General features: G+C 44.9%; 1 protein-coding gene across 1 annotated transcript in view; it reads left to right on the top strand.

Moving 5' to 3' along the window:
- Nucleotides 1-2,322: 2,322 nt before the first annotated feature.
- The window catches only part of setd7 (SET domain containing 7, histone lysine methyltransferase), a 45,863-nt gene continuing 20,552 nt past the window's right edge, over nucleotides 2,323-27,633 (top strand). Inside the window, exons 1-4 of the mRNA XM_086008616.1 lie at nucleotides 2,323-2,537; nucleotides 3,731-3,860; nucleotides 19,370-19,571; nucleotides 24,558-24,747. Coding sequence (XP_085864742.1) covers nucleotides 2,498-2,537; nucleotides 3,731-3,860; nucleotides 19,370-19,571; nucleotides 24,558-24,747 — 562 coding nt within the window. The 5' untranslated portion in view covers nucleotides 2,323-2,497. The remainder of the gene's footprint in view (nucleotides 2,538-3,730; nucleotides 3,861-19,369; nucleotides 19,572-24,557; nucleotides 24,748-27,633) is intronic.

The following is a 27,633-nucleotide window of genomic DNA, read 5'->3' as shown; positions in this document are numbered from 1 at the left end:
CCCCTTCTGCTCTCCCTCCCCCTCTTCCGCTCTCCCTCCCCCCACCCCTTCCGCTCTCCCTCTCCCCCCTCCCCCTTGAAGGGCTTGAAGGGAGCAAGAGAGTGGAAAGGCTAGGGGGTTCCTGTCACAGATCTGAGATCATCTCCATCTATTCTAACCTGCCTGAAGGTCTCCAGTGGTGGTTAAGTAGCTGAATGGCCAACAAATAGCTGAGTCATACAAACTAGGGATGGTTCCAGGTTCAATCCCCGGAGTGTGCTGAATTAACTGATCTGAGCTGGGGCAGCAGTGGAGGCACAACAACTGAACTCGGTGTCCTTAGGCTGGTGAGGGGAAAAATCAGCCAGGATTCTTGCTGGAATGTGCATGGATGCGGCGATCAGTTCAAAGCTCCGGGTAGTTGAATAGCATGTGGCCAGGCACTTGTGAATTATTTGCAATTTAGCAAAGGGCTGTTGGCAGAGTTGGGACGGACGGACATCAGGAGCAATTCTAAAACATGGTACAGGGGGAATATAATGTATGCCAAAAATATTGGTAGTGAGTGGAGGGTGGGGGGGGAAGAGGAAGACACTTCCCAGTTCCCTCATTGGTTGCATGTATGGCTGTGAGCACCCATACAGTTGTGCCTCAAAAAAAAAAGAAAATGCTGGAGATACTCAGCAGGTCAGGCAGCATCTGTGAAGCGAGAAACAGAGTTAACGTTTCAGGTCGATGACCTTTCGTCAGAACTGGGAAAAAAAGCAGGAAATGGAACAGATTTTTAAGCAAGTGCAGGAGCTGGGAAAGGGGGGAGGGGATGAAAGAACAAAAGGGAAGGTCTGTGATAGGATAGAAGGCAGGAGAGGTTAAGAGACATTAGGAGATATTCAAGGCAAAAGGAGATGGTAATGGGACAGGTTAAGAAACAAAAGATGGCTCTAGATGAAATGTAAATTGCGCTGGCAGAATGAAAGACAGCTGTGGGAGAGAAGAGAACACAAACAAAAAAAGTGTGGAAAAATATATATATGATAGGGGCCGAGGTTATGATCTGAAATTGTTGAACTCTGTGTTGAGTCCAGAGGGCTGTAAAGTGCCCAATCGAAAGATGAGGTGCTGTTCCTCGAGCTTACGTTGAGCTTCAGTGGAACAATGTAATAGGCCGAGGACGGAGAGGTCAGAGTGCGAGTGGAGCGGAGAATTAAAGTGACAGGCCACCACAAGCTCGGGGTTCCCGTTACGGACTGAACGGAGGTGTTCCGCAAAGCGGTCCCCCAATCTGCGTTTGGTCTCCCCAATGTAGAGGAGACCACATTGTGAGCAGCGAATACAGTATACTAAATTGCAAGAAGTACAAGTAAATCGCTGTTTCACCTGGAAGGGGTGTTTGGGGCTCTGGACAGTAGGAAGGGGGGAGGTATAAGGGCATGTGTTGCATCTCCTGCGCTTGCACGGGAAGGTGCCGGGCGAAGGGGAAGGGGTGTTGGGGGTGATAGAGGAGTGGACCAGGGTATCACAGAGGGAGCCGTCTCTTCGGAATGCTGAAAGGGGAGGTGAGGGGAAGATGTGTTTGGCGGTGGGATCACGCTGGAGGTGGCGGAAATGGCGGAGGATGATCCATTGAATGTGGAGGCTGGTGAGGTGAAAGGTGAAGACAAGAGGAACCCTATCTTGGTTCCAGGAGGGAGGGGCAGGGGTGAGGGCAGAAGTGCTGGAGATAGAACGGACACGGTCGAGGGCCATGTCAACCACGGTAGAGGGGAATCCTCGGTTGAGGAAAAAGGAAGACATGTCGGAAGCACTGGTGTGGAAGGTGTCATCATCAGAGCAGATACGGCGGAGACGGAGAAACTGGGAGAATGGAATAGAGTCCTTACAGGAAGTGGGGTGGGAGGAAGTGTAGTCTAGGTAGCTGTGGGAGTCAGTGGGCTTGTAGTGAATGTTTGTCAATAACCTATCCCCAGAGATGGAGACGGAGAAGTTGAGGAAGGGAAGGGAAAAGTTGGAGATGGACCATGTGAAGGTGAGGGAAGGGTGGAAATTGGAAGCAAAGTGAATGAAATTTTCTAGTTCAGGGCGAGAGCAGGAGAAGGCACCGAAACAGTCATCAATGTACCGGGAAAAGAGGTGAGGGAGGGGACCTGAGTAGGACTGGAACAAAGAATGTTTCACATATCCCACGAAAAGGCAGGCATAGCTAGGACCCATGCGGGTTCCCATAGCAACAAGTGTGCCTCATTCTGACTCACTAACTACAGGAAGGGGGGTTGATGAAGCTCTTTGTTTTATCACAGTGTATGATTGGGCTCTGTAAAGGGTAAAGAGGTTGCAGTTGTCAATCAAAGGAGCAGCTGGGGATGATGTCAGCGGCTGAGGGCTGATTCCTGTTTAGGCAGCAACAGCACCGCCGATAACTCGCAGTATCGCAGGGCAGAGTTTGAGTCAGCCTCACGTACAGAAAACAGTCTCCGTTGCTGAGGCATTCTCCAGACACCGACAGGGTCCACTCAGCGCTATGGACAGTGACGACGACAATGTGGAGGAGACGGTGGAAGGTGAGCGGCTCCCGCCGCGCCGGGTACAGTGCAAATGTGATCAGGCGTGTGTCGGAGGGGGCGGGGGCGCAGGGTCCTAATCTCCCACTAAAACAACCGGCGCCAGAAGGGAGGGACAGTGCAGTGCAGATCAGATCAGACCGGCGCAAAATTACTCCTTTTAAAAGCGATTGCTTTATTTTGTGCATTAAAAAAAAAATCGGAAATGTGTTTTGGCGAGAGAAAAACATTTGCCCGGACAGTTAACTAATTTGCTTTTACTTAAAATAAACTTTTCAAAATCATTTTTTTTAATCGTAGATAGATCTTCCACGAGTTTATTGTTGCAATTGACGAAATGCACAACATTTAATTCTATAAGATAAGTAACTTGGTGCCCATGATGGCAGAAAATAACGAGGACTATTTGGTTTTAAAATAGTTTATTTTGCTAAAAGAACGTCGAAAAGATCCCGATTAGAAACTATTTTCCTGACTTTCCGAGAAATTAAATTGATTTTTTTTTCGCTTATAAAAATGTAGTGTGCTACTTTAATAGTTATGTAACCTGGATTATTGTGATATACAGCCGGTACCGTCAGTACTCGGCGGTGCGGTGTGAAAGCACTAGTGTTATTCTGGTAGGAAACTGCTGTTATAGTTTGTTGTATATTCACAATGGGGGGAAGAGAGCAGGGGAACTTTATTTTCTATTACATTTTTACAATGTAATCTTTAAATCGCAGCAGTATTTGAGTCCTAAGTATCTGGATAGTCTTTGAGGGAGGGGAGGTGATGTGATTGTCAATGTTGTTGACAATTTGAGATACGATTCTCTGCATCGATTCGGAGGAATTAATATTTTTAAAACGCTTCCGAAATGCTAGTGTGGGACACTCAACAGAGAGAGAGGGAGAGAGAGAAAATTATCTTCCCCCTCCCCCCGTGACATTGAATGCTCAGCTGTTGCTTTCACTCGTGGTAAATAACCCTGTCAGAAAAGTCTCCTCCTCCAACCGAGTTTCTCACGGATGAGAAAACAGCCACCGTTCTTGAGCAGATGCCTTCCTTCTGATTATGTGAACAGAATCCTGGTGACGTTTAGTCAGTAGCGAATATTGCAGCGATGTGTATTTTTGGATTTAAGAAAATGCATTTTATTTTTGTGTGTGTCTGTGCAGAGGTTCAGTAAGTTTAAAATGTTCCTATTGTAGGTCCCCTGGATGAAGATAACCAGCCACATGGGTTCTGTAAAGTTACCTATTCCTCTAGTGACAGATTTGAAGGGCATTTTGTACATGGTGAGAAGAATGGTCGCGGGAAGTTCTATTTTTTTGATGGCAGGTAAAAAAAAAATCGCAAGTCCATCAATTTGAAGCTTATCACTTTTTTGTTTAGATATGTTTACTCCATCAGAGAGGTTTGCAATTTCTTTCCTAACTTAAGTTAGGAAGATCTTGTCATCAATTACTTGGAATGTTTACAGTGGTGTGATGTGCTTGCTGGGGAAAAAGGATGCTCCCCTTCTGTTCAACCATTTGCTGTTGGGCTTGGTGTTAATAAACTTACGGATTTATAGCCTGTCAATACTGGTGGTTCACATGTCAGTTGAACCCACACTGGATGTTTTATTTCAATTATTAAATTCGAAACTACATTTGGCTGTGTGTGCTTGCCGTAGTGTGCCCCTCCAAATTCCTCCTTTGGAATATTGCCAAGACTGAAAATCATGTCTCTATGTTGTGACACATATCCGTGATGACATCATAGTGCTGATTCATGGTAGTTGAATTATAAAAAATGTTCAGCTGCCGAGGGAGATCTCCCCTTCTCTTTTTAATGGATTTGATATGCAAGAGTGCGGGAGGGAACGGAAGAATGGACTTTTCTACGAATGGTGTCAGTTTTGCCTTGCCAACAGGATGTTTGTTTGTAGCATGAAGGCTCCACGGGGATCCAGGTCTCTTTATGTGTACACAGCCAGCGTCAGGAAGTAATCTTGGGCACATTAAGACAAAATGCATTGTTTGCAGGAGAAGTGTAGAATAATGTCAGTTCAATAATTAAATGAGAAGACACTGATTGAATTATGGGGTAGGGGGGAAGGTAAATCTTTAAAGCTGCAGTACATTGAAGAAAAATGTTGTATGACATAGAAGTGACCAAAACAACATATTGGATAGTTACATTTTAATAAATCAATTTGACCGAAAGAGAGACAAACTAAGCAAGTGGTAGTCTAATGAAATCACATTATATATTATATCTCTATCTTATATCTGCACTTACTTTCTGCCTACAAAACCTGACTTCTTTGCTACAATCTTTGTCAACTTTTTCACATTTATAAATTCCCATGTCCCCATTCATAATGGGTTTTAACTAGGTAAACTCATCACTCTTATTTGGTCACCGCATGCCCACAAATCACTCCAAATGCTTTCTCAAGTTTTTTCCATCTGAAATTTTTTCCTCCAATAATTGAAATTTTAAACCCCAAGAGTTTAAACAAAATGGAAAAAGTCAAAGAAATACAGATGTCATAATCTCAACCAAATCAAGAGGCAGAAATGAGCCTGGTGCAATTGGCAACTGAAGGGAAAGATGCGGAAAGGGCAGTGAAGTCGATGGAAAGTAAAATCAAGTTGGGTGTAAAACTGGCAGCTGATTCAATCCTATCAGCTTCCCACTGGGGGGACTAAAATTACCTCCCAGTTTTCCAGTTAGAACTGTTGAAATTGGGGGCTGAGAATGAGCGTTGTCACGCTCTCAAATTGACAAAGAAACATGTATCCCATAGCCTGTCTGGTATCAAATCCAATTTTATTCCAAATTATAAAGCGTGGGGTGATGCTGATAATTTTATCCAGATATTTCAGTTATTTGCCACTCGCATGGGTCGGAAATGAATGCGCTAGCTGACTTACACTATACAACATGCTATTCTCCTGTGTAAGGCATACTATTCTCAGGCCTTCTAATCTGTACAGGCAGAAACTTAAACTAAAGAAGGATCCTTTAATACTTTGAGAAATCGTTACTCAAATTGAAGACGTGGCAGATATGATTTAGAAGACTATGATGGTCTTTGAACAAAAAAGCTAAATAATGCAGCTGCTGAAAATCAAACAAACAGAACACTTGAGACATTCAGCAGGTCAAGTCAGGCAGCATCAGTTGAGAAAACACAAGTTAGTTGACTTTTCAGGTATAAACCCTTCCTCAGAACTGAAATGTATTAAAGATTAGCAATGATTAAATAGGAACAGAGCAAAGGGGGGGGAGAAACACGCCACCACAACATGCATAGAATGATCTAAAGTGCTACAGTGGGGAATCAGGAAATGGTTAAAATGTAGAAATGATATGTACAGGAGACAGAGGCACAATGAGAGAAATCAAGGAAATAAAAGACATATACAAAGAAAGGCTTGCATTTATATAGCACCTTTCACAACCTCAGGATGTCCCAAAGCGCTGTACAGTCACTGTTATAATGTAGGAAACACGGCAGCCAGTTTGCGCAAAGCAAGCTCCCACAATCAGCAATGAGGTAATGACCAGCTAGCCTGTTTTCAGTGATGTTGAGGGATAAATATTGGCCGGGACACTGGGGAGAATTCTCCTGCTCTTATTCGAACAGTGCCATAGAAGCTTTTACATCCAGCTGCGAGGGCAGACGGGGCCTCAGTTAACATCTTCTCTGAAAGGCAGCACACCTTCAGTACTGCCCTGGAGTGTCAACCTGGATTTTGTGCTCCAGTCCCTGGAGTGGGATTATGAACCCACAATCTCCTGACTCGGAGGTGGTTGATATACAAGACACAGAGTGTGAGAAGAGCTACAAGGGGACAAGTAAGTAGAATGGGAAGCATGTAACACCAACACACTAGAGCTGGCTCCAGCAGCCTGGGAGTCTCGCAGAAGAAAATTAGGTCGACACCCAAGGGTCCAGACCACGCCGAGGGCTTCCCTCTCCTAGCACAACCCACTCTCCTCCATTCCCGGAAACGCTGGCGCATGAAGGTCTTTGCCATTTTATACTAAGGGGCAGATTTTTGGAAACGGCTCCATCAATTCAGAATTTGGTTACTTGATCGAGTGTAAAAGTGCAGCTAGGTACAAGTGCTCACGAGTCCATAAACTGATCAACACAAGCGGGAGACCAGATGCCTCACGCCATCCTGCAGATGAACCGCTCAGCGAACCAGTTGCATAGTCCGCCCGGGCGAGGCCGGAGGTGGGCAGTCAAACAGATGTTGAAGGGCTGAGGACACTGAGGTCATGCGTTTTAGATGTGGCGAGGCAAACCACTGCTGGTCTCTCAGCTATCCAGAGACGCAAACCAGAGGATCACATGAGCTCGTAAGCTATGAGACGGCCAGTTACGCGGTCACTGCTGATGTAATTTGCAATGTAAGTATCATATGAAATCAACAGCATCGTATTGCATGTTGGTATCAATACATTACTTTAGATACGGTGGAAAAGAAGGAATAAAAATAATGAAACAATATATTTTTGTTTAACAGTTTACAATTTTCTTATACTGCAGTTGCAGCTATCTTGTGATGTTCAAGTCTGTCCAGTGTGATATTTTGTACTCTGCCGGCACTATGTAAATAACAGTGTGGTGCTATTTCGTGTCTGGAACAGTAAAACCAGCAGGACTGCAGTGCTTGTTTGTTTTCTGGCGAATGATATAAACTAATCATGAAAGTCAAATACTTAATACCTTTAACAAACGTTTTGTGGTCAATGCAATCAGGTTATTCCCATTTTGACTTCACGTCACTGTCCCTTTTTGAGTACCGCACATTCTATGCTGTTTTTAAATTCACTTTTATCCATCCAAGTCCCGGGGGAGGGAGATTTCCAGTTGCCAGTCAGTGTTGGCCTCATGGCAAATAAACAGTTGCACCCCTCCCATACAGAGAACAACAATTGTTGTTTGGCTCCCTTCCCTCAAAAAAGAGAGGATAATCAATAATGCTACTGCACAATTTGTCAATTTATTGTGAATATCTTATTCCCAATTTGCAATGTAAGTATCATATGAAATCAACAGCATCGTGTTGCATGTTGGAATCAATACAGTACAAAAGATTGTCACATTGCCAAATATATGCAGTATAATTGTGGTATAAAATGCCCCCCATGTTATATAGGTGTATATACACAATTTATAAAAGTAAATGGAAGTGTAAATTGACTGCATCATTTTGTTTGCTATGTGGAGTTTTTTTTAATCCACAGTAGGTTTTGGAAAACTGGAGATGTGATCTCTGACTTTTTTTCCACTTCAGGACCAACAACAATGTCTGCACTGATCCAAAAATAATTTAAAAAAAAAGAAACTGCAGACCCTAAAGATTCAGAAAGCATTGGCTGCACAAGTGATGCAATAATGCCATGTTACCAGTATTGGGGGTGTAAGGCGAGGGAAGCGAGAAGTGGAGTGGATGCCTTTGCCTGATCAGATTGTGCAGGTGTTTTTTTTTTGCCAGTGGCAGAGTTTAATCAGCAGGTGGATAAAATCCCAAAAGTAGAGAATACATCTTGAACTAACCATTACCCCCTTCTCGGTGCAAAAAAACAACATACATGCACACAATGTTAGCTGGACAGAAAAATTCACAGAGCTGTAGGCTACCTAAATCCAGCAACCAGTTTACTCTTAAACTTCACCTAAATTAATTGAAATTTAACTTGACTTAACAGATTTAAAAGGCAATAGTAATGCCTCACTTATCAAAGTTTACCGACTTGCTGGCTGCTTGTTTCATTGGGGAGTGCAGCTAAACTCCTGGCACCTTTCTGCTGCTCAGCTGCCTGCCTAATAATTTGTGGCTCCCGATTCTCCTTCAGCCCCGCTGCTTTGTCACCTAGTATTTTTCTGGGTGATCTTCAACGCTTGGACCGCATAGTGCAATCTGTGAAAGAAAAGAAACTGCAGGTAGTTTCAGGTGCACACCACTGATGCTGCAGCCAGCCTCATCTCCACTGCTGGAAGATCAAAGGTTTCCACATTTAGCCCTACTGGCCAGGGAAGTAGCTAGTACATGTACAAAATGATTCCCCTTCTTCTCCCCCCCCCCACCCCCCCTCTCTCATTGTGCAGTGTAAGAGAATACAACCTAAAAGGGTCAAATTATAAGAACAGATTGTATAGACGAGGCCTGTATTCCCTTGAGTATAGAAGATTGAGGGGTGATCTAATCGAGGTGTTTAAGATGATCAAAAGAGTTGATAGAGTAGAAAGAGAGAAACTATTTCCTCTGGTGGGGAGTCCAGAACAAGGGGGCATAACCTTAAAATTAGAGCTAGGCTGTTTAGGGGTGATGTCAGGAAGCATTTCTTCACACAAAGGGTAGTGGAAATCTGGAACTCTCATCCAAAAAACTCTTGAGGCTGGATCATTTGAAAAATTTAAAACTGAGATTGATAGGTTTTTGTTAGGCAAGGGTATTAAGGGCTATGGAACCAAGGCGGGTAGATGGAGTTAAGATACAGATCGGCTATGATCTAATTGAATGGCGGAGGAGACTGAGTTGAATGGCATCACTGGAACGCCCTTTGGGTTAAAAATGGAGACCAGGGGCTGATGATCAGTCAGTAGGGTGAATTTCTGACCGTGCAGATAGTGATTGAACTTCTTCACCACCCACCGCCACCCCCCCCCCCCACACCAGGCTGAGGGCCTCCGTCAATCTGAGCGTAGTTACGCTCGGCTGAGGTTAACGAGCGCGACGCAAAGGCTATTGGCCTCTCTGAACCATCAAGGAATTTGTGTGACATTGAAACATAGAAGATAGGAGCAGGAGTAGGCCCTTCGAGCCTGCTCCGCCATTCAATGAGATCATGGCTGATCATCCAAATTCAGTACCCTGTCCCTGCCTCCTCCCCATATCCCTTTAGCCTTAAGAAATATATCCAACTCTTTTTTTGAATATATTTAATGAACTGGCCTCCACCGCCCTCTGTGGCAGAGAATTCCACAGGTTCACCACTCTCGGTGAAGACATTCCTCCTCATTTCAGTCCAAAATGGCTTACCCCTTATCCTTAGACTATGACCCCTGGTTCTGGACTCCCCGGCCATCATAAACATCCTTCCTGCATCTAGTCTGTCCAGGCCTGACAGAATTTTATAAGTTTCGATGAGATCCCCTCTCAATCTTCTAAACTCCAGTGAGTATAAGCCCAATCGACACAATCTCTCCTCATACGTCATTCCTGCCATCCCAGGTATCAGCCTGGTGAATCTTCGCTGCACTCCTTCCATGGCAAGAACGCCCTTCCTCAGGTAAGGCGACCAAAACTGCACACAATACTCAAGGTGCGGTCTCACCAAGGCCCTGTACAACTGTAGCAAGACATCCTTGTTCCTGTACTCGAACCCTCTTGCTACGAAGGCCAACATACCATTTGCCTTCTTAACCGCCTGCTGCACCTGCATGCTTACCTTCAGCGACTGGTGCACAAGAACACCCAGGTCTCTCTGCACTTCCCCTTCTCCCAATCTATTGCCATTCAAATAATCTGCCTTCCTGTTTTTGCCACCAAAGTGGATAACCTCACATTTATCCACATTATAGTGCATTTGCCATGTTTCTGCCCAATCACCCAATCTGTCCAAATCGTACTGGAGTTTCACGACATCCTCCTCACAGCTTACCCTCCCACCCAGCTTTGTGTCTTCTGCAAATTTGGAGATATTACATCCAATTCCCTCGTCCAGATCATTAATATATATTGTGAACAGCTGGGGTCCTAGGACTGATCCTTGCGGTACCCCACTAGTCACTGCCTGCCACTCGGAAAACGACCCGTTTATTCCAACTCTTTGCTTTCTGTCCGCCAACCCGTTCTCTATCCAAGTCAATACCTTGCCCCCAATCCCATGTGCCTTAATTTTGCACGCTAATCTCTTATGTGGGACCTTATCGAAAGCCTTCTGAAAGTCCAAATACACCACATCCACTGGTTCTCCCTTATCTATTTTTGCAGTTACATCCTCAAAAAATTCCAGTAGATTAGTCAAGCATGATTTGCCTTTTGTAAATCCATGTTGACTTTGTCCGATCCTGTCACTGCTTACCAAGTGCTCTGCTATTACATCTTTTATAATAGATTCTAGCATTTTCCCCACTACCGATGTCAGGCTTACCGGTCTATAATTCCCCGATTTTTCTCGACCACCTTTTTTGAATAGTGGGGTAACATTAGCTACCCTCCAATCCATGGGTACTGTTCCAGAGCCTATCGAGTTCTGGAAGATGACCAGCAATGCATCTATTATTTCTAGGGCCACTTCCTTAAGTACCCTGGGATGTAGATTATCAGACCCTGGGGATTTATTGGCCTTCAATCCCATCAATTTTCCTAACACCATTTCCCTACAAATACTGATTTCTTTCAGTTCCACCCTTTCATCAGGCCCTATGTTCCCCGGCATCTCTGGGAGGTTATTTGTGTCCTCCTTTGTGAAGACGGAACCAAAGTATGTATTTAGTTGGTCGGCCATTTCTTTGTTCCCCATTATAAATTCCCCTGATTCTGACTGCAAGGGACCTACGCTTGACTTCACCAATCTTTTTCTCTTCACATATCTATAAAAGCTTTTACAGTCAGTTTTTATGTTCCCTGATAGCTTACTCTCATATTCTATTTTCCCTTTCTTAATTAATCCCTTTGTCCTCCTTTGTTGAATCCTAAACTGCTCCCAATCCTCAGGATTATTGCTTTTTCTGGCCAATTTATATGTCGTCTCCTTGGATCTTATGCTATCCCTAATTTCTCTTGTTAGCCACGGTTGAGTCACCTTTTTTGTTTTTTTTTTATGCCAAACTGGGATGAACAAATTCTGTAGTTCATCCATTCGGTCTTTGAATGTTTGCTATTGCCTATCCACCGTCAACCCTTTGCGTGCCATTCCCCAATCAATCCTACCCAACTCGCTCCTGAGACCATCGTAGTTTCCTTTATTTAAATGAGGACCCTAATCTCTGAGTCAACTACTTCATTCTCCATCTTAATGAAGAATTCGATCATATGATCGCTCAGACCCAAGGGGCCTCGTACAACAAGATTGCTAATTAATCCTTTCTCGTTACATAATACCCAGTCTAAGATGGCCTGATCTCTGGTTGGTTCCTCGACATATTGGTCCAGGAAACCATCCCGTAAACACTCCAGGAATTCCTCCTCCACAGTATTGTTACTAATTTGGCTGGCCCAATCTATATGTAGATTAAAGTCACCCATGATGACTGCTGTGCCCTTATTGCACGCTTCTTTAATTTCCCTTTTAATGCCATCCCCAACCTCCGCCTTACTGTTGGGAGGTCTATATACCACTCCCACTAATGTTTTTTTTCCCCTTAGTATTTCTCAATTCTACCCATACAGATTCCACATCATCAGAGCTAATATCCTTCATTACAATTGTATTAATCCCTTCTTTAACCAGTAATGCTACCCCACCTCCCTTTCCTTTTTGCCTATCTTTCCTGAATATCAAATACCCCTGGATGTTGAGTTCCCTGTCTTGGCCATCCTTGAGCCACGTTTCCGTAATCCCAACCAAATCATATTCGTTTACCTCTATTTGTGCAGCCAATTCGTCCACCTTATTACAAATACTCCTTGCATTAAGACACAAAGCCTTCAGGCTTGTTTTTTTAACGCTCTTAGACCTATTAGAATTATTATTTACTGTGGCCATGTTTGATTTAAACCGTTGATTTCTCTGACTGCCACTTTTGTTTTTCTCCTTCCTATCTTTTGCTTTTATCCCTGTTTCCCTTTCCTCTGTCTCCCTGCTCAGGTTCCCAACCCCCTGCACTTTTAGTTTAAACCCCCCTGAACAGTGCTAGCAAACCTCCCCGCAAGGATATTTGTCCCACTCTGGTTCAGGTGCAACCCGTCCGACTTGTACAAGTCCCACCTTCCCCAGAAGCAGGCCCAGTGACCCAGGAAACTAAAGCCCTCCCTCCTGCACCAACTCTTTAGCCACGCATTCATCTGCTCTATCCTCCTATTCCTATACTCACTAGCACGTGGCACCGGGAGTAATCCAGAGATTACAACCTTTGAGGTCCTGCTCTTTAATCTGCTACCTAGCTCCCTAAATTCTTTCTGCAGGACCTCATCCCTCTTCCTACGCATGTCATTGGTCCCAATGTGAACCACGACCTCTGACTGTTCACCCTCCCCCTTCAGAATGCCCTGCAGCCGTTCAGTGACATCCTTGACCCTGGCACCAGGGAGGCAACAAACCATCCTGGAGTCACGTCTACGGCCACAGCAACGCCTATCTGTACCCCTTACAATAGAATCCCCTACCACTATTGCTCTCCCACTCTTTTTCCTCCCTTCCTGAGCAGCAGAAGCACCCCTGGTGCCGGGAAGTTGGCTGCTGCTGCCTTCCTCTGGTAAGTCATCCCCCTCAACAGTATCCAAATCGGTATACCTGTTTGAGAGGGGGATGGCCACAGGGGTCCCCTGCACTACCTGCCTGCCTCTACTGCTCTGCCTGATGGTCACCCATTTCCCTTCTGCCTGTGCAGCCCTTACCTGCGGTGTGACCAACTCACTAAACATGTTATCCACGACCCTCTCAACATCGTGAATGCTCCAAAGCCCATCCATCCGCAGTGTCCCTGAATTCCCACATAGAGCAAGAGGAGCATAACACGGGGCTGGGCTCTCCTGGCATGACTTACCCTTTAATTAATTTACATTAATTCACTATCACCAATTAAAGATAAACTCTAGGCGCTTGTATGGTTTACCAACAGTCCCTGCTACACCAGAAAAGACCTTAGCAACCATAAACTACAGAGTTAAAGTTTAAAAAAGAGAAATACTCACCAACCAATCATTTACCTGCTCCCTGGTGACATCACACTCTGATTACTTTTTACCTCTCTCCCCGCTGCTGAGTTAGTAAGCCTCGCCTCGCTCCTCCTTTTAACTGCCGCCTCGGTGCTCTCCTGGTCTGATCTGGTCGGGCCTCGCCTCGCTCCTCCTTTTATACTGCCGCCTCAGTGCTCTCCTGGTCCGATCTGGTCGGGCCTCGCCTCACTCCTCCTTTTATACTGCCGCCTCGGTGCTCTCCTGGTCCGATCTGGTTGGGCCTCGCCTCGCTCCTCCTTTTATACTGCCGCCTCGGTGCTCTCCTGGTCCGGCCTCGCCTCGCTCCTCCTTATACTGCCGCCTCGGGGCTCTCCTGGTCCGATCTGGTCTGGCCTCGCCTCGCTCCTCTTATACTGCCGCCTCGGTGCTCTCCTGGTCCGACCATTGCCCTCTGCCAAACAGCACCGCTCCAATGCCGTAGGGAGACGCATCACATGCCAACCAAATCGGTAGTGTTGGATTGTAGTGGGCCAATACTTTTGAAGTGATTAGGCATTTACATTTCTGAAAGGCACGCTTACACTCATCACTCCATTTCCATGTTACTCCAGTTTGCAGCAGGGTGTTCAGTGGGTGCTGAATTGTAGATAAATTCGGCAAGAACTTATGGTAGTAGTTCACCAACCTGAGAAACGACCTCAGTTGTGACACATTTTCCGGTGCTGGAGCCTTGACTACAGCCTCAATCTTGTCTGGCGACTTATGCAACCCTTCCTCATCAATCATGTGGCCACAATACGAGATTTGTCTCCTGAAGAACTCGCATTTGGGGCGGTTGGCTCGTAGCCCATATTCTTGTAATCTAGTGAGCACCTGCTCCAGGTTGGCAAGGTGTTCACTGTCATTTTCGCCCATAACCAGGATGTCGTCCAAATAACACTGGGTCCCCGGGATCCCTTGCAGGACTTGTTCCATTGCCCTCTGCCAAATAGCCGGGGCTGATGCTACCCCAAATACCAGTCGATTGTACTGGTAAAGGCCTTTGTGAGTGTTTATCGTGAGGTATTTCCTAGATGCTTCTTCCACCTCAATTTGTAGATACGCTTGGGCCAGATCAATCTTCGTAAAGCGTTTCCCTTCAGATAGTGAGGCGAAAACATCTTCTATCCGTGGAAGTGGATATTGTACTGCGTGCAGGACTGGGTTCACAGTTACCTTGAAGTCCCCACAGATGCGAACCTTCTTCGGCTCCCCAGGCGTGCTGCTCAATGATTTCTTCATTACAGGAACGATGGGTGTGGCCCACTCCAGTCCACCTTGGACAGCACACCCGAACACTCCAGACTCTCCAGCTCTGCTTCAACGGCTGGGTGGATCGCGTACGGTACCGGTCTGGCCTTAAAAAAATTTTGGGTTTGTGTTATCTTCGATTTTTATCATTGCCGTTACTCCTTTTAGAGTCCCAAGTCCTTGTTGGAACACCTCTTTCACGTCAGTTAGAATTTTTGACAGTCGTCCAGGTGTGACGTCATCATCCTTTTTGTCAGTCACAGTTAGCGCCTAAATGGAATGCCAATCCAATTGTATTTTTCGGATCCATTCACATCCCAATAATGGTGGTCCTCCATCTTGTGTATATATAGATACAGTTTCTGTGTTTCCTTGCCGTTGTATTTAACTGGCACCCTTATTTTTCCTCTGGGGTAGACTTTTTGCCCCGTGTATGTCTTCAATACAATGGACGTGTCCTTCAAGGGTATGTGTGAGAATAGCCGCTCATAGTCTCGTCGATTCATGACCGTTAAGGCTGATCCTGTGTCCAATTCCATCTTTACTTGGGACCCTGCTATATGCGGGTGACCCAAATGGTTCGGTGATCCTCCTTTGCGATCACATTGATATACCTTAAATAGCTACAGAGACTGGTAGTTATAACTCACAGTTGGCTTTTAATAGCTTAGAACTGGACAGAACAGAACACATGTTAGCCTTCTGATCAGCTTCTCAGAAGTGAACTAGGAGGCGGAGCCAGGGGCGAAGTAACAGATCAGGACAATCAATGGCACAGCAGAGTGGTATACAGTACATCAGCATTCCTGGCCAACCAAGAAAACAGCAGGGTTACAATAGATTACAATAGGAAACTATACACAGGTAGAATAAGGTATATACTTATAAAACTTATTTCACCACACACATGTAACTTTAGACAACTTAGTCTCCTGCTCCCGGAGTCATTATCACTCTCCTGATCTTCCGAACTACTGTCTGTCTTTTTTTTTTACTTACTTGTACTTTTCCTTAGTAGTTCTTTTTAGTGTTGGTTTTCTTTCCCGACCTGCAGACTCTTGCTATGTGTCCCATTTTCCCACATTGCCTGCATACTTTGTCCTTAAACCAGCAGTCCTTCTGATCATGGGTTGTTCTGCCGCAGCGATAGCACTTTTCTGCTCCATACGCCATTTCGTTAGCGCTGTATTCTTGTGGTTTCTGTTGTATTTCCGCAGCTCCCCGTGCTGCTGCTTAGTAGGATACTGCCACGCTGAAAGCCTGTTCTAGCGTCAGGTCCTTTTCCGAAAGTAGTCGTTTCTGGGTTCCTTCACTCTGGAGCCCGCAGACAAACTTATCCCATAAGGTGTCTGCCAGTCCTGCTCCGAACTGGCAGTGCTTCGATAACTTGCGTAGTTCCGTAAGATAGTCAGCATTGCTCTCATCATTGTGCTGGTTTCTTTTATGGAACTTGAATCTTTCTGCTATCAGCAGCGGTGTAGGGTTTAGGTGTTCCTGTAAGATATTAACAATCTCTTCAAAACTTTTCTCCATTGGTTTAGCTGGGGTAATTAAATTCCGCAATAGGCCATACGTTCTCACACCCATCAAATTTAATAATACCGACGCCTTCGTTCCATCAGCCACCTCATTTGCCTTGCAGTACACTTCAATTCTTTCCACATACGTGGTCCAGTCTTCTACCTCGTTGTCGAAAGCAGTGATACTGCCACTCTTCGGCATCTTGGGTGATTTAAAATGGCGCCTCCTGCGCTTTTTCTTCTTCAATGGAATAAAATGGCGCCTCCCGCACTTTTCCTTCTTCCCCTTGCTGCCACGCTGCTCCTAGCGTTCTACAGGGTAATGGCGGCGACCCGCGGCTTCGGCTCCCTTTTCCTTCCCCTCGTTTTATTTTCTCTACGCTGCCCGGTTCTTGAGCACCGACCGCGCCTCTGTCTTTCTGTCTTTCTGTCTTTCTCCTCCCGACGACGCTGCACGGCCCCTTTGCAGAGCCACTCGAGCCCGCCGCAGTCCGGAAGGGTCAGCGCACTACTGCTACCAGCACGATTTGCTGGAACACCTTGACAGGGGAGCCAAGCCCAGCTCTCCACAGCCTCCCCTGCAATTCTCCGAACTCCGATGGATCCTTGGGCGGTTGCCCACGGTCGACGCCCATTGCTCTGACTTCGACCTCCAAGAAGCTTCTTCTCAGGGAAAGATCCCCGTGAGGTGATGCAGTACTGCAGGTGAGTTCGAACCTGCTCGTCGCCAGTGTAGTGTCCGAGTATCAATAATACATGGACTGCAGGAGAACAATAATAACCGGTATTTACTGAACAGAGGGTAACTTAAGACTGACGTACAGAAGCCTGCTATGGCTTTATATACAGGTGTGGTCACTGCCGGTACTGCAGTATAAAATCAGTTCTCTCTTAAAGGTACATACACAACAGCCAAATGACCTGTTTCTGTGCTGTTAAAAACAAAGTAACTTTTACACCGGGTTAGAAGGGGGAAAAATCAGGGAGTTCCTGCTTCTGATGACCCCTGATCAGATGAGAGGATCCAGTGTGTCTGTGATGCTCTCTTGCTGGAATAGCCTGACATTCTAAGCTCAAACATGAGGAATAGACACTTGGACAAGGTACCAGGATATCACTTGTGAAACTACTTTTTAGGGGAGGAGGGAAAGAAAATTCTTGGAGGGAAAAAAAATTGTGAAATGTGGAATAAATTGCAACTATAAGTGGTTGCCTTACTTCTAACCAATTGTACTATTGCATGCTATGATACTCAAATTGTTCTTGTAGCCTACACTTTTGGAAAACGGAATACACATCCCTCTTTTCAAAGTGGCAGCACATTCTGCAACATGGCAACCACAAACACACGTCCAGCATAGTTTAAAGTGCCAGACTGAGAGACAGTTGTTAGTGTGAAAATGTACCTGGGTGAAAGGGAAAAGCTAATAACTAACATTTGTTGGCTTTCCTTCTGATGCCCCCTTCACTTTTCAACAATAGTGACATTGATGCAGCACTCTAAAACATATGAGATGTGAAGATCCACCTTGAGAGATGGTTTTTGTATCTGGCACCAAATATAAGTACTGCTGCTGGAGGAAGAGACTGTGTTATTTTGGTGGCTATCAGACTGAGCGCTCAAACCACAACTATAGGCCAGTAATGTGGTCTCATTCGTTGGACCTTATACCTGAACGGCTGTGTAAAGTCCGTGTCAGGTGGCTAGAAAATAGTTGCAAACAACCTTCCTTCCAATTAGAAAGTATCTTCTCTCCTTTCCCTGTTGAGGCCCAATCAAGATAAGGACCTTCCATGTGACAAGTGGTACTTTGTTGCAACATGTTACCCAGCTGCTTGGAGGGAAAGGTCAGTCCCTTTGGACGATCTCTGCCACCAGTGAGACTGGCACAGAGCAAAATTATGCAAATGTTAATAGATGTACATGATGCTTCTTTGTGAGTTGGTGCTGGTGAAGGAAAAATCTGTTTTAAACATCCATCGCAACAAGAAGAACTTTAATATGGCTAACCCACATTAAACTGGAGGATCATTTAACAGACATTGTCAGACAAAGGCAGCTTGTAACCAAGGACAAATCATGAGTTGCTATGGGACCAGCAGAACCAACTGGTACTGTCATGAGATAAGACCACCATTAAACTTCAACAAGTGACACGTATGATGAAGTAACCCCACTCAACTTTGAACCAACCATGAACAACAAGGGGAATAGCCATGCTTGAAGGAACCAATCATTGAGATGTGCATGTGAAACTCAAGGAAACTGTGGACTCCAGAATATAAGAATTTAACAATACCTAGCTCCTATACTGCAGTCGGCTAGGAAAAACGTGTCCTGGTCTAACGGAAAGAAGATGTCTAAAGATTCAACAGACTTCAAGTGCTCATCAGTTTGGCCACCGGGCACTTGAAGACTTCAGGACAGGTCAAGTTGTGTTCTTATTAAATCTATGTATTACTGCTTAAATAAAAGATCTGAGAGATGGCATCTGTGTGTTTATGTTCAGGTGGATTCAGGTCCACAAACCCCACTTGAACACCCAGTGTAGAAGGTGTGAAAGTCATAAATAATTCCTAGACTGGTAAAATACCCACCTCTAGTGCTCAAGTGGGGGAGAAAATTGCATTACTCCTGGTTTTGCAGATTTGCCACTGCTATGTGTTATAAACCACAGTATATATTCATAGAAAAATCCTGCCTCTGGTGTTCTGATTTATCTGCAAATAAGACAGCCAAATTAAGAAAATTATAAGTGACGAGAGGGTTAGAGGTCAGATAAACCATCCTGTATCTCCACATCAAATTCGTTGTCCCAGTCACTCCTATTAGACTGCAGATCTGATCCAGTGTGCAAGTAGAACTGAAATGCCTGCTTAATTAGGTTTAATCTGTTTCACTTCCTAATAATGAATTTTTGCTTTTTGTTGGTATGTATCCCTGCTCACTGATTTCTAGGTTGGATCTGAGTTAATGTTTAATTGGTTGCAGCTAGCTTTGTAAAAACATAAGAGTAAGTGCAGCCAGAGCAGTCCATATTTCAGTCATGATGTGAACAGCTGCAGCCTATCAAAATTACTCAAAACCAAGATGAATATTTGATGGGAATCCATCAATTGTTCTTGTAGTCAAAACCAGTGTCTTTTAAAATGTGTGACACAATATATCCCTTTTATTATTTAGCACACTGGAAGGGAACTGCGTTGATGATGCTTTACAAGGACAAGCTGTCTACACCTATGAGGATGGAAGTACCCTCCATGGTACCTACATTGATGGAGAATTGAATGGCTTAGCTCAGGAATATGATTCGGAGGGACAATTGACCTTCAGGGGTCAATACAGGGACAATGTTCAATGGGGTGTTTGCTGGATGTATTTTTCGGTAAGCTTCAGTTAAATGGCCAAAAGCTTTAAACATCAAGGCTACCTAACACACAGACCAGAAGGTCCCACATTTGATCCCCAGTCTCTGCTAAATTATCTGATCTCCGCCAGGGGCAGCAGTTTGGTTGCTTTAATTGGGCTCAATGCACTTAGGTTAGGGAGGAAGAAAAATTAACTGGGGTTCCCACTCCTAATTGCTGTAGAGTAACACCAACTAGGAGGTTTAAGAACATAAGAAATAGGAGCAGGAGTAGGCCATTTGGTCCTTCGAGCCTGATCCGCCATTCAATAAGATCATGCCTGATCTTCTACCTCATCTCCACTTTCCTGCACTATCCCTTGATTCCCTTAATATTCAAAAATCTATCGATCTCTGTCTTGAATATACTCAACGACTGAGCCTCCACAGCCCTCTGGGGTAGAGAATTCTAAAGATTCAGCACCCTCTGAGTGAAGACATTTCTCCTCATCTCAGTCCTAAATGGCCGACCCCTTATTCTGAGACTGATCCCTGGTTCTAGACTCCCCAGCCAGGGGAAACATCCTCTCTGCATCTACCCTGTCAAGCCCTGTAAGAATTTTGTATGTTTCAATGAGATCACCTCTCATTCCTCTAAACTCTAGAGAATATAGGCCTAGTCTACTCAATCTCGCCTCATAGGACAACCCCCCCCCCCGCCCCCCCCCATCCCAGGAACCAGTCTGGTGAACCTTTGTTACAGTCTCTCTATGGCAAGTATATCCTTCCTTGGGTAAGGAGACCAAAACTGTACACAATACTCCAGATGTGGTCTCACCAGGGCCCTATGTAATTACAGTAAGACGTCTTTACTCTTATACTCAAATCCTCTTGTAATAAAGGCCAACATACCATTTGCTTTCCTAATTGCTTGCTGTACCTGCATGGTAATGTTCAGTGATTCGTGTACAAGGACACCCAGGTCCCTCTGAACACCAACATTCCCCAATCTCTCACCATTTAAAAGAAAATACTCTGCTTTTCTATTTCTTTCTATTTTTCCTACCAAAGTGGTTAACTTCACATTTCTCCACATTATATTCCATTTGCCATGTTCTTGCCCACTCACTTAGCCTGTCTATATCCCCTTGAAGCCTCCTTGCATCCTCCTCACAACTTACAATCCCACCCAGCTTTGTATCATCAGCAAACTTGGATATATTACATTTGGTCCCCTCATCCAAATCATTGATATAGATTGTGAATAGCTGAGGCCCAAGCACTGATTCTTGCGGTACCCCACTAGTTACAGCCTGCCAACCCGAAAATGAGCCGTTTATTCCTACTCTCTGTTTTCTGTCTGTTAACCACTCCTCAATCCATGCTAGTACATTACCCCCAGTCCCATGAGCACTAATTTTGTTTAATAACCTCTTGTGTGGCACCTTATCGAATGCCTTCTGAAAATCCAAATACACCACATCTACTGGTTCCCCCTTCTCTATTCTGCTAGTTACAACCTCAAAAAATTCGAACAGACTTGTCAAACATGATTTCCCTTTCATAAATCCGTGTTGACTCTGCCCAATCCTATTATTTTCTAAGTGCCTTGTTACTACATCCTTAATAATAGATTCTAACATTTTCCCTACTACTGATGTAAGGCTAACTGGCCTGTAGTTCCCTGTTTTCTCTCTCCTTCCTTTCTTAAATAGTGGGGTTACATTTGCTACCTTCCAATCTGCAGGAACCGTTCTAGAATCTATGGAATTTTGGAAAATGACAACCAATGCATCAACTATATAGCCACCTCTTTCAAAACCCTAGGATGTAGGCCATTAGGTCCAGGGGATTTATTGGCTTTCAGTCCCATTAATTTCTCCAGTACTATTATTTTTTTACTTCTAATTTCTTTCAGTTCCTCATTCTCCCTAGTGGCTTGGTTCTCCACTATTTCCGGGAAGTTTTTTGCATCTTCTTCTGTGAAGACAGACACACAGTATTTGTTTAATTTCCCTGCCATTCCCTTATTCCCCATTATAATTTCTCCTGTCTCGGCCTGTAAGGGACCCACATTTACTTTCACTAATCATTTCCTTTTTACATAGCTATAGAAGCTTTTACAGTCTTTTTATGCCTCTCGCTAGTTTACTCTCATTCTATTTTCCCTTTCTTTATCAACTTCTTGGTCCTCCTTTGCTGAATTCTAAAATCCTCCCAATCCTCAGGCTTACTATTTTTGGCAACATTATAAGCCTCTTCCTTTGATCTAATACTATCTTTAACTTCTCTTAGCCACGGTTGGACCATTTTTCCTGTGAGGTTTTTGTGCCTTAAAGAAATGTATATTTGTTGTAAATTATGTATTTAATTCTTTAAATGCTAGCCATTGCTTGTCTACCGCCATACTTTTTAATGTAGTTTCCCAATCTACCTTGGCCAACTCGCCCCTCATACCTACGTAATTGGCTTAAGACCCTAGTTTCCGATTTAACTAAATCACTCTCAAACTCAATATAAAATTCTATCATATTATGGTCACTCTTCCCTAAAGGCCCCTTTACTACAAGGTTATTAATTAACCCATTCTCATTGCACAATACTAGATTTAAAATAGCCTGTTCGCTAGTTGGTTCCTCAATGTACTGATCTAGAAAACTATCTTGCATACATTCCATGAATTTGTCCTCCACACTATTACTGCAAATTTGGTTTTCCCAGTCTATATGTAGATTAAAGTCCCCCATGATTATTGTATTACCCTTGTTGCATGCATCTCTAATTTCCTGATTTATATCCTGCCCTATATTACAACTACTGTTTGGGGGCCTATAACCAACTCCCACCAATGTTTTCTGCCCTTTGCTGTTTCTTAGCTCCACTCAAACTGATTTTACTTCTTGATTTTGGGAGCGAAGTTCCTTTCTCTCTACTGTCTTTATCCCATCCTTTATTATCAGGGCTACCCCTCCTCCTTTTCCATTTTGCCTATCTTCTAAAAGTTAAGTATCCTGGAATATTTAGTTCCCAACCATGGCCACTTTGCAACCACATCTCTCTTATGGCTATTGGATCAAACCTGTTAATTTCTATCTGCGCTAGTAATTCATCTATTTTGTTGCGAATACTTTGCGCATTCAGATTTGCAACTCCGCTTTGACTTATTTCTATTTTCCCTGATGTCACCTTAGTCACTGATGCCTTATTACCTTTGTTACTCTCTCTGTCCCTTCCTGACCCACTCTACTTATTTTTACCCAAATCTCTACTCTGCCCTAGAGCCTTGACATTTCTCTTGCTGCTTTTAAATGTACTCTTTCCTGAATCCTCCCCCCCTCCCCCTTCATTAGTTTAAAGCCTTGTCTACTGCCCTAGTTATTCGGTTCACCGGGACACTGGTCCCAGCCTGGTTTAAGTGGAACCCGTCCCAACGGAACAGCTGCCTCTTTCCTCAGTACTGGTGCCAGTGCCCCATGAACTGAAACTCCTTCCTCCCACATCACTCTTTGAGCCATGCATTTAAACCTCTAATCTGTTTGTCCCTATGCCAATTTGCACGTGGCTCAGGTAACAATCCTTTTGAGGTTCTACTTTTTAATTTGGATCCTAGCTCCTCAAACTCCCTCAGCAGAACCTCATTCCTAGTTCTACCTAGGTTGTTGGTTCCTACATGGACCACAACAATTGGATCCTCCCCCTCCAAGTTCTTCTCCAGCCCCAAGGAGATGTCTTTTAACCCTGGCAACCTTTGGAACTCTTGGTCATGCCTGCAGAGAACAGTATCTATCCCTCTGACTATACTATCCCCTACCACAACTACATTCCCTTTCACTTCCCCCCCGCCCCCCCAACTTGAATGGCCTCCTGTGCCATGGTCAGCTTGCTCATCCATCCTGCAGGCTTTTCCCTCATCCACACCAGCAGCAAGAACATCCTACCTGTTGGACAAGGGCAAAGGCTAAGGCTCCTCCAGCACTGCACCTGGGGTCCCCTTACCTGCCTGAGTTGCAGTCACACCCTTCTGTCCCTGACCACTAACCAGACCTGTACCACTACCTAACTTAAGGGGTGTTACTGCCTCCTGGATCAAAGTGTCTAGGTAAGTCTCCCCATCCCTGATGCCCCACAATGTCTGCACCTCAGACTCCAGCTCAAAAACTCTGAGCTGAAGTGCCTCCAAGATGCAGGCTCTTACTGCAAACATGGTTGTCTGGGATCACAATGCTCTCCACAAACTCTCATGTGCTGCAGTTGTGGCACACCACCCGCACTGCCATCCCTATATGACCTTGCTTTATCTAATTAAATTTGTAATTAGGTAACTTAGTTTACAGTGTAGTTTCTTGACTACTTACTTGATCTAGATTAAGATTAAGGGTACTGAAATTAAATATGGACCACAACTATAACTTTGTGTTAACTATAACACAAAGCACTACAAGTAGTGTAGACAAAAAGCAGCAACTCCTCCCCCCTTTTACCAGAAATTCCCACTCTTTCCAAATTCCCAAATAAACCACTCTGTTTAAGTCCATTCCATTTAATCCTGCTCTGTGCAGACTGTTTGAATAGGCTTGGTCGTAATGCCCCACATGGTAAATATCCTGCCAATGCTTGCTGTATATGCTCACACATGTAGAAGGACCACTTGGACAAGGAACTGGATGATTGCTAGTGTGCATAGAACTGTGCACCAGCAAGAGTTTGGTGTCATCCAGAGAAGATGGGGAAATCTGGCAAAAAAATAATTGTCTTGCGTTGGTGTTTCCATGGCCATAAATGTTTTCCACTATGGCTAGGAATTTCCTCAAAGCTGGATCCGTTCTGCTGCTATAACTTTACCAGAAGTGCGGCGGAAACGCCATTATGCACGGAAACAAGTGCGGCTGCACTTCCAGTGAAATTGCGGCTCTGAGGAAATTCTCGGCCTATTTCCAAGATTTATTTGGGGGAAAATACAAAATGTCATTACACCAGTGAACATTGTGTATTATGAATCAAGTGACATGTTATCTTGTGTGACAGGATGGAGGCTGCCTTGTAGGAGAAGTGAATGAAGATGGGGAGATGACTGGTGATAAAATAGCTTATGTTTATCCTGTGGGCAGGATAGCACTGCTTGGAAAATTTGTTGATGGGGAGATTATCGAAGGGCACCTAGCAACTCTTAAAAGTGTAATTGAGGGGAGACCCCAGTTCGAGCTGGTACCGGATGGTAAGATGTATTGATTTATCATTGCATTGTTTCATCATGTGATCTAGTAATGCCACCTACGCTTTCAACAATGTTTACATTTTTAAGAAATTCTGAGTTTGTTTATGCTTTGGTTACAAGGAAGGAGTGGTGTGCTAAGTCAAGAATGTGGCATTTCCTAAATTTGAATATTTAAAAATTCTATATTTGAGAATTTTGGTGGATGTAAAAATGTGTTATGACTTACATATAGGCCTAGAAATTCGGTGGCGCCCCTCTCGCCTGGGCGCCAGAAGTACCGCCCCGGAAGGAGCTGCGAGTGCCAGCCCAATATTCAGTTTGTGCGCCCCAAACGGAAGCACGGCGCTGCTCGAGGCGCCCCGCATCCCTCTTGGGGCGCTGCAACTGAAAATCGCAACGCGCCGCAGCGCCATGCAGCTGCGGTACTGCAGGCCTTCCTCCCCTTCTTAAAGGGGAGGGGCCTGCTGCAGCGCGATCAGAGATCGCGAGTGCCGGCAAAAGAGCTCTGCACCGAGGAGAAGTGCCGGGCTCTTGGGACACAGCCAGCACAACGCGGGGGTGGGGGGGGGGGGCTCAGGAGGCCGGGGACGGCAGCGCGGAGAGGTGCTGGCAGGCGGCCAGCAACAAAAATGGCCGCCCCGCACCTCCTTTAATTAGCGCCTCTACCGCCGCAGGTAGGCCCCCCTGAACCGGTCGCAAATTGCGACCGGCGTTACAGCGGGGGGCGCTACCGAACTTTGCGATCGGGGCGCTGCGCGCACCGATGACGTCATCGGTGGCGGCGCAGCGCTACAGGCTAATGCCGCCATTAGCGCCCCGCTAAATTTCGCGGGAGGCGTGGCCAGTGGCGCTAAACCCACTAAGTGCCCTCTTTGGGCGCTAACTGGTGGCGCAGCCCACCGAATTTCTAGGCCATAGTGTTTTATTTTGAGGAGGAGGATTATTATTATTATACAAGGGAATTAGGAAGACAGAGAAACTTCAAAATTCAATTATGAAACAATATCAAAAGAAATAGTAAAGTATTCCACAGGCACATAAATAACACAAGAAAAATCACAATAGGGCCACATGATAAACTCACAGGTAATTGCAGAAATATTAAATAATTACTTTACCTCTGTATTTACCAGAGAAACTAACATGGTGTGCATGACATTATAAAGACATTTAAAATAGAAAATGGGGAGATAATTGATAAACTAATCAAACTCAGAGGATAAAACCCCAGTTAAGGAAAAGATAGCTGAGACACAATATATATATATATAGAAAAGGGAATTGTGCCAGAGGACTGGCAGACAGCTAATGTGATTCATATATATATAACAGGCCCAGGGAAGTATCGACCAATTAGATTTGGTAGGCAAGATGATGGAATCTTTAATCAAAGACGTAATAGAAAAACATCTAAACTTTTTTTATTCATTGCTGGCAAGGCCAGCATTTATTGCCCATCCCTAATTGCCCCATGAGAAGGTGGTGGTGAGCCACCTCCTTGAACCGTTGCAGTCCATGTGGTGAAGGTACTCCCACAGTGCTGTTACGGAGGGAGTCCCAGGATTTTGATCCAGGAGCGATATATTTCCAAGTCAAGATGGTGTGTGACATGGAGGGGAACTTTGAGGTGATGGTATTCCCATTCGCCTGCTGCCCTTTTCCTTCTAGGTGGTAGAGGTCGCAGGTTTGGGAGGTGCTAGCGAAGAAACCTTGGCGAGTTGCTGCAGTGCATCGTGTAGATGGTGCACACTACAGCCATGGTTAGAGGGAATGAATGTCTAAGGTGGTGGATGGGGTGCCAATCAAGCGGACTGCTTTGTCCTGGATGGTGTCGAGCTTCTTGAGTGTTGTTGGAGCTACACTCATCCAGGCAAGTGGAGAGTATTCCATCACACTCCTTACTTGTGCCTTGTAGATGGTGGAAAGGCTTTGGAGAGTCAGGAGGTGAGACACTCGCCACAAAATACCCAGCCTCTGACCTGCTCTTGTAGCCATAGTATTTATGTGGCTGGTCCAGTTAAGTTTCTGGTAAATGGTGACTCCCAGGAGGTGGTTGATGGGGGATTTGGCGATGCTAATGTTGTTGAATGTCGAGGGGCAGTGGTTAGACTCTCTTGTTGGATATAGTCATTGCCTCACACTTGTGTGGCATGAATGATGCTTGCCACTTATTAGCCCAAGCCTGAATGTCATCCAGGGCATGAACTGCTTCATTATCTGAGGAGTTGCGAATGGACCTGAACACTCTGCAATTATCAGTGAACATCTCCATTTCTGACCTTATGATGGAGGGAAGGTCATTGATGAAGCAGCTGAAGATGGATGGGTCTAGGACACTCCGAGGAACTCCTGCAGTGATGTCCTGGGGCTGAGATGATTGACCTCCAACAATCACAACCATCTTCCTTTGTGCTAGGTATGACTCCAGCCGGTGGAGAGTTTTCCCCCTGATTCCCATTGACTTCAATTTTACTAGGGCTCTTTGATGCCACACTTAGTCAAATGCTGCTTTGATATCAAGGGCAGTCACTCTCATCTCACCTCTGGAATTCAGTTCCTTTGTCCATGTTTGGACCAAGGATGTAATGAGGCCTGGAGCTGTGTGGTCCTGGTGGAACCCAAACTGAGCATCGCTGAGCATGTTATTGGTGAGTAAGTGCTGCTTGGTGGCACTGTCGATGACACCTTCCATCACTTTGCTGATGATTGAGTGTAGACTGATGGGGCAGTAATTGGCCGGATTGGATTTGTCATGCTTTTTGTGGACAGGACATACCTGGGCAGTTTTCCACATTGTCTGGTAGATGCCAGTGTTGTAGCTGTACTGGAACAGCTTGGCTAGAGGCGCGGCTAGTTCTGGAGCATAAGTCTTCAGCGCGACAGCCG

The sequence above is a fragment of the Somniosus microcephalus genome, chromosome 2 (assembly GCF_052327205.1).
Source record: "Somniosus microcephalus isolate GS21.2 chromosome 2, FLI_Smic_1.0, whole genome shotgun sequence".
NCBI classification, from domain to species: Eukaryota; Metazoa; Chordata; class Chondrichthyes; order Squaliformes; family Somniosidae; genus Somniosus; species Somniosus microcephalus.
The sequence above is the reverse complement of the archived record's forward strand: the minus strand, read 5'-3'. Positions and strand labels throughout refer to the sequence as shown.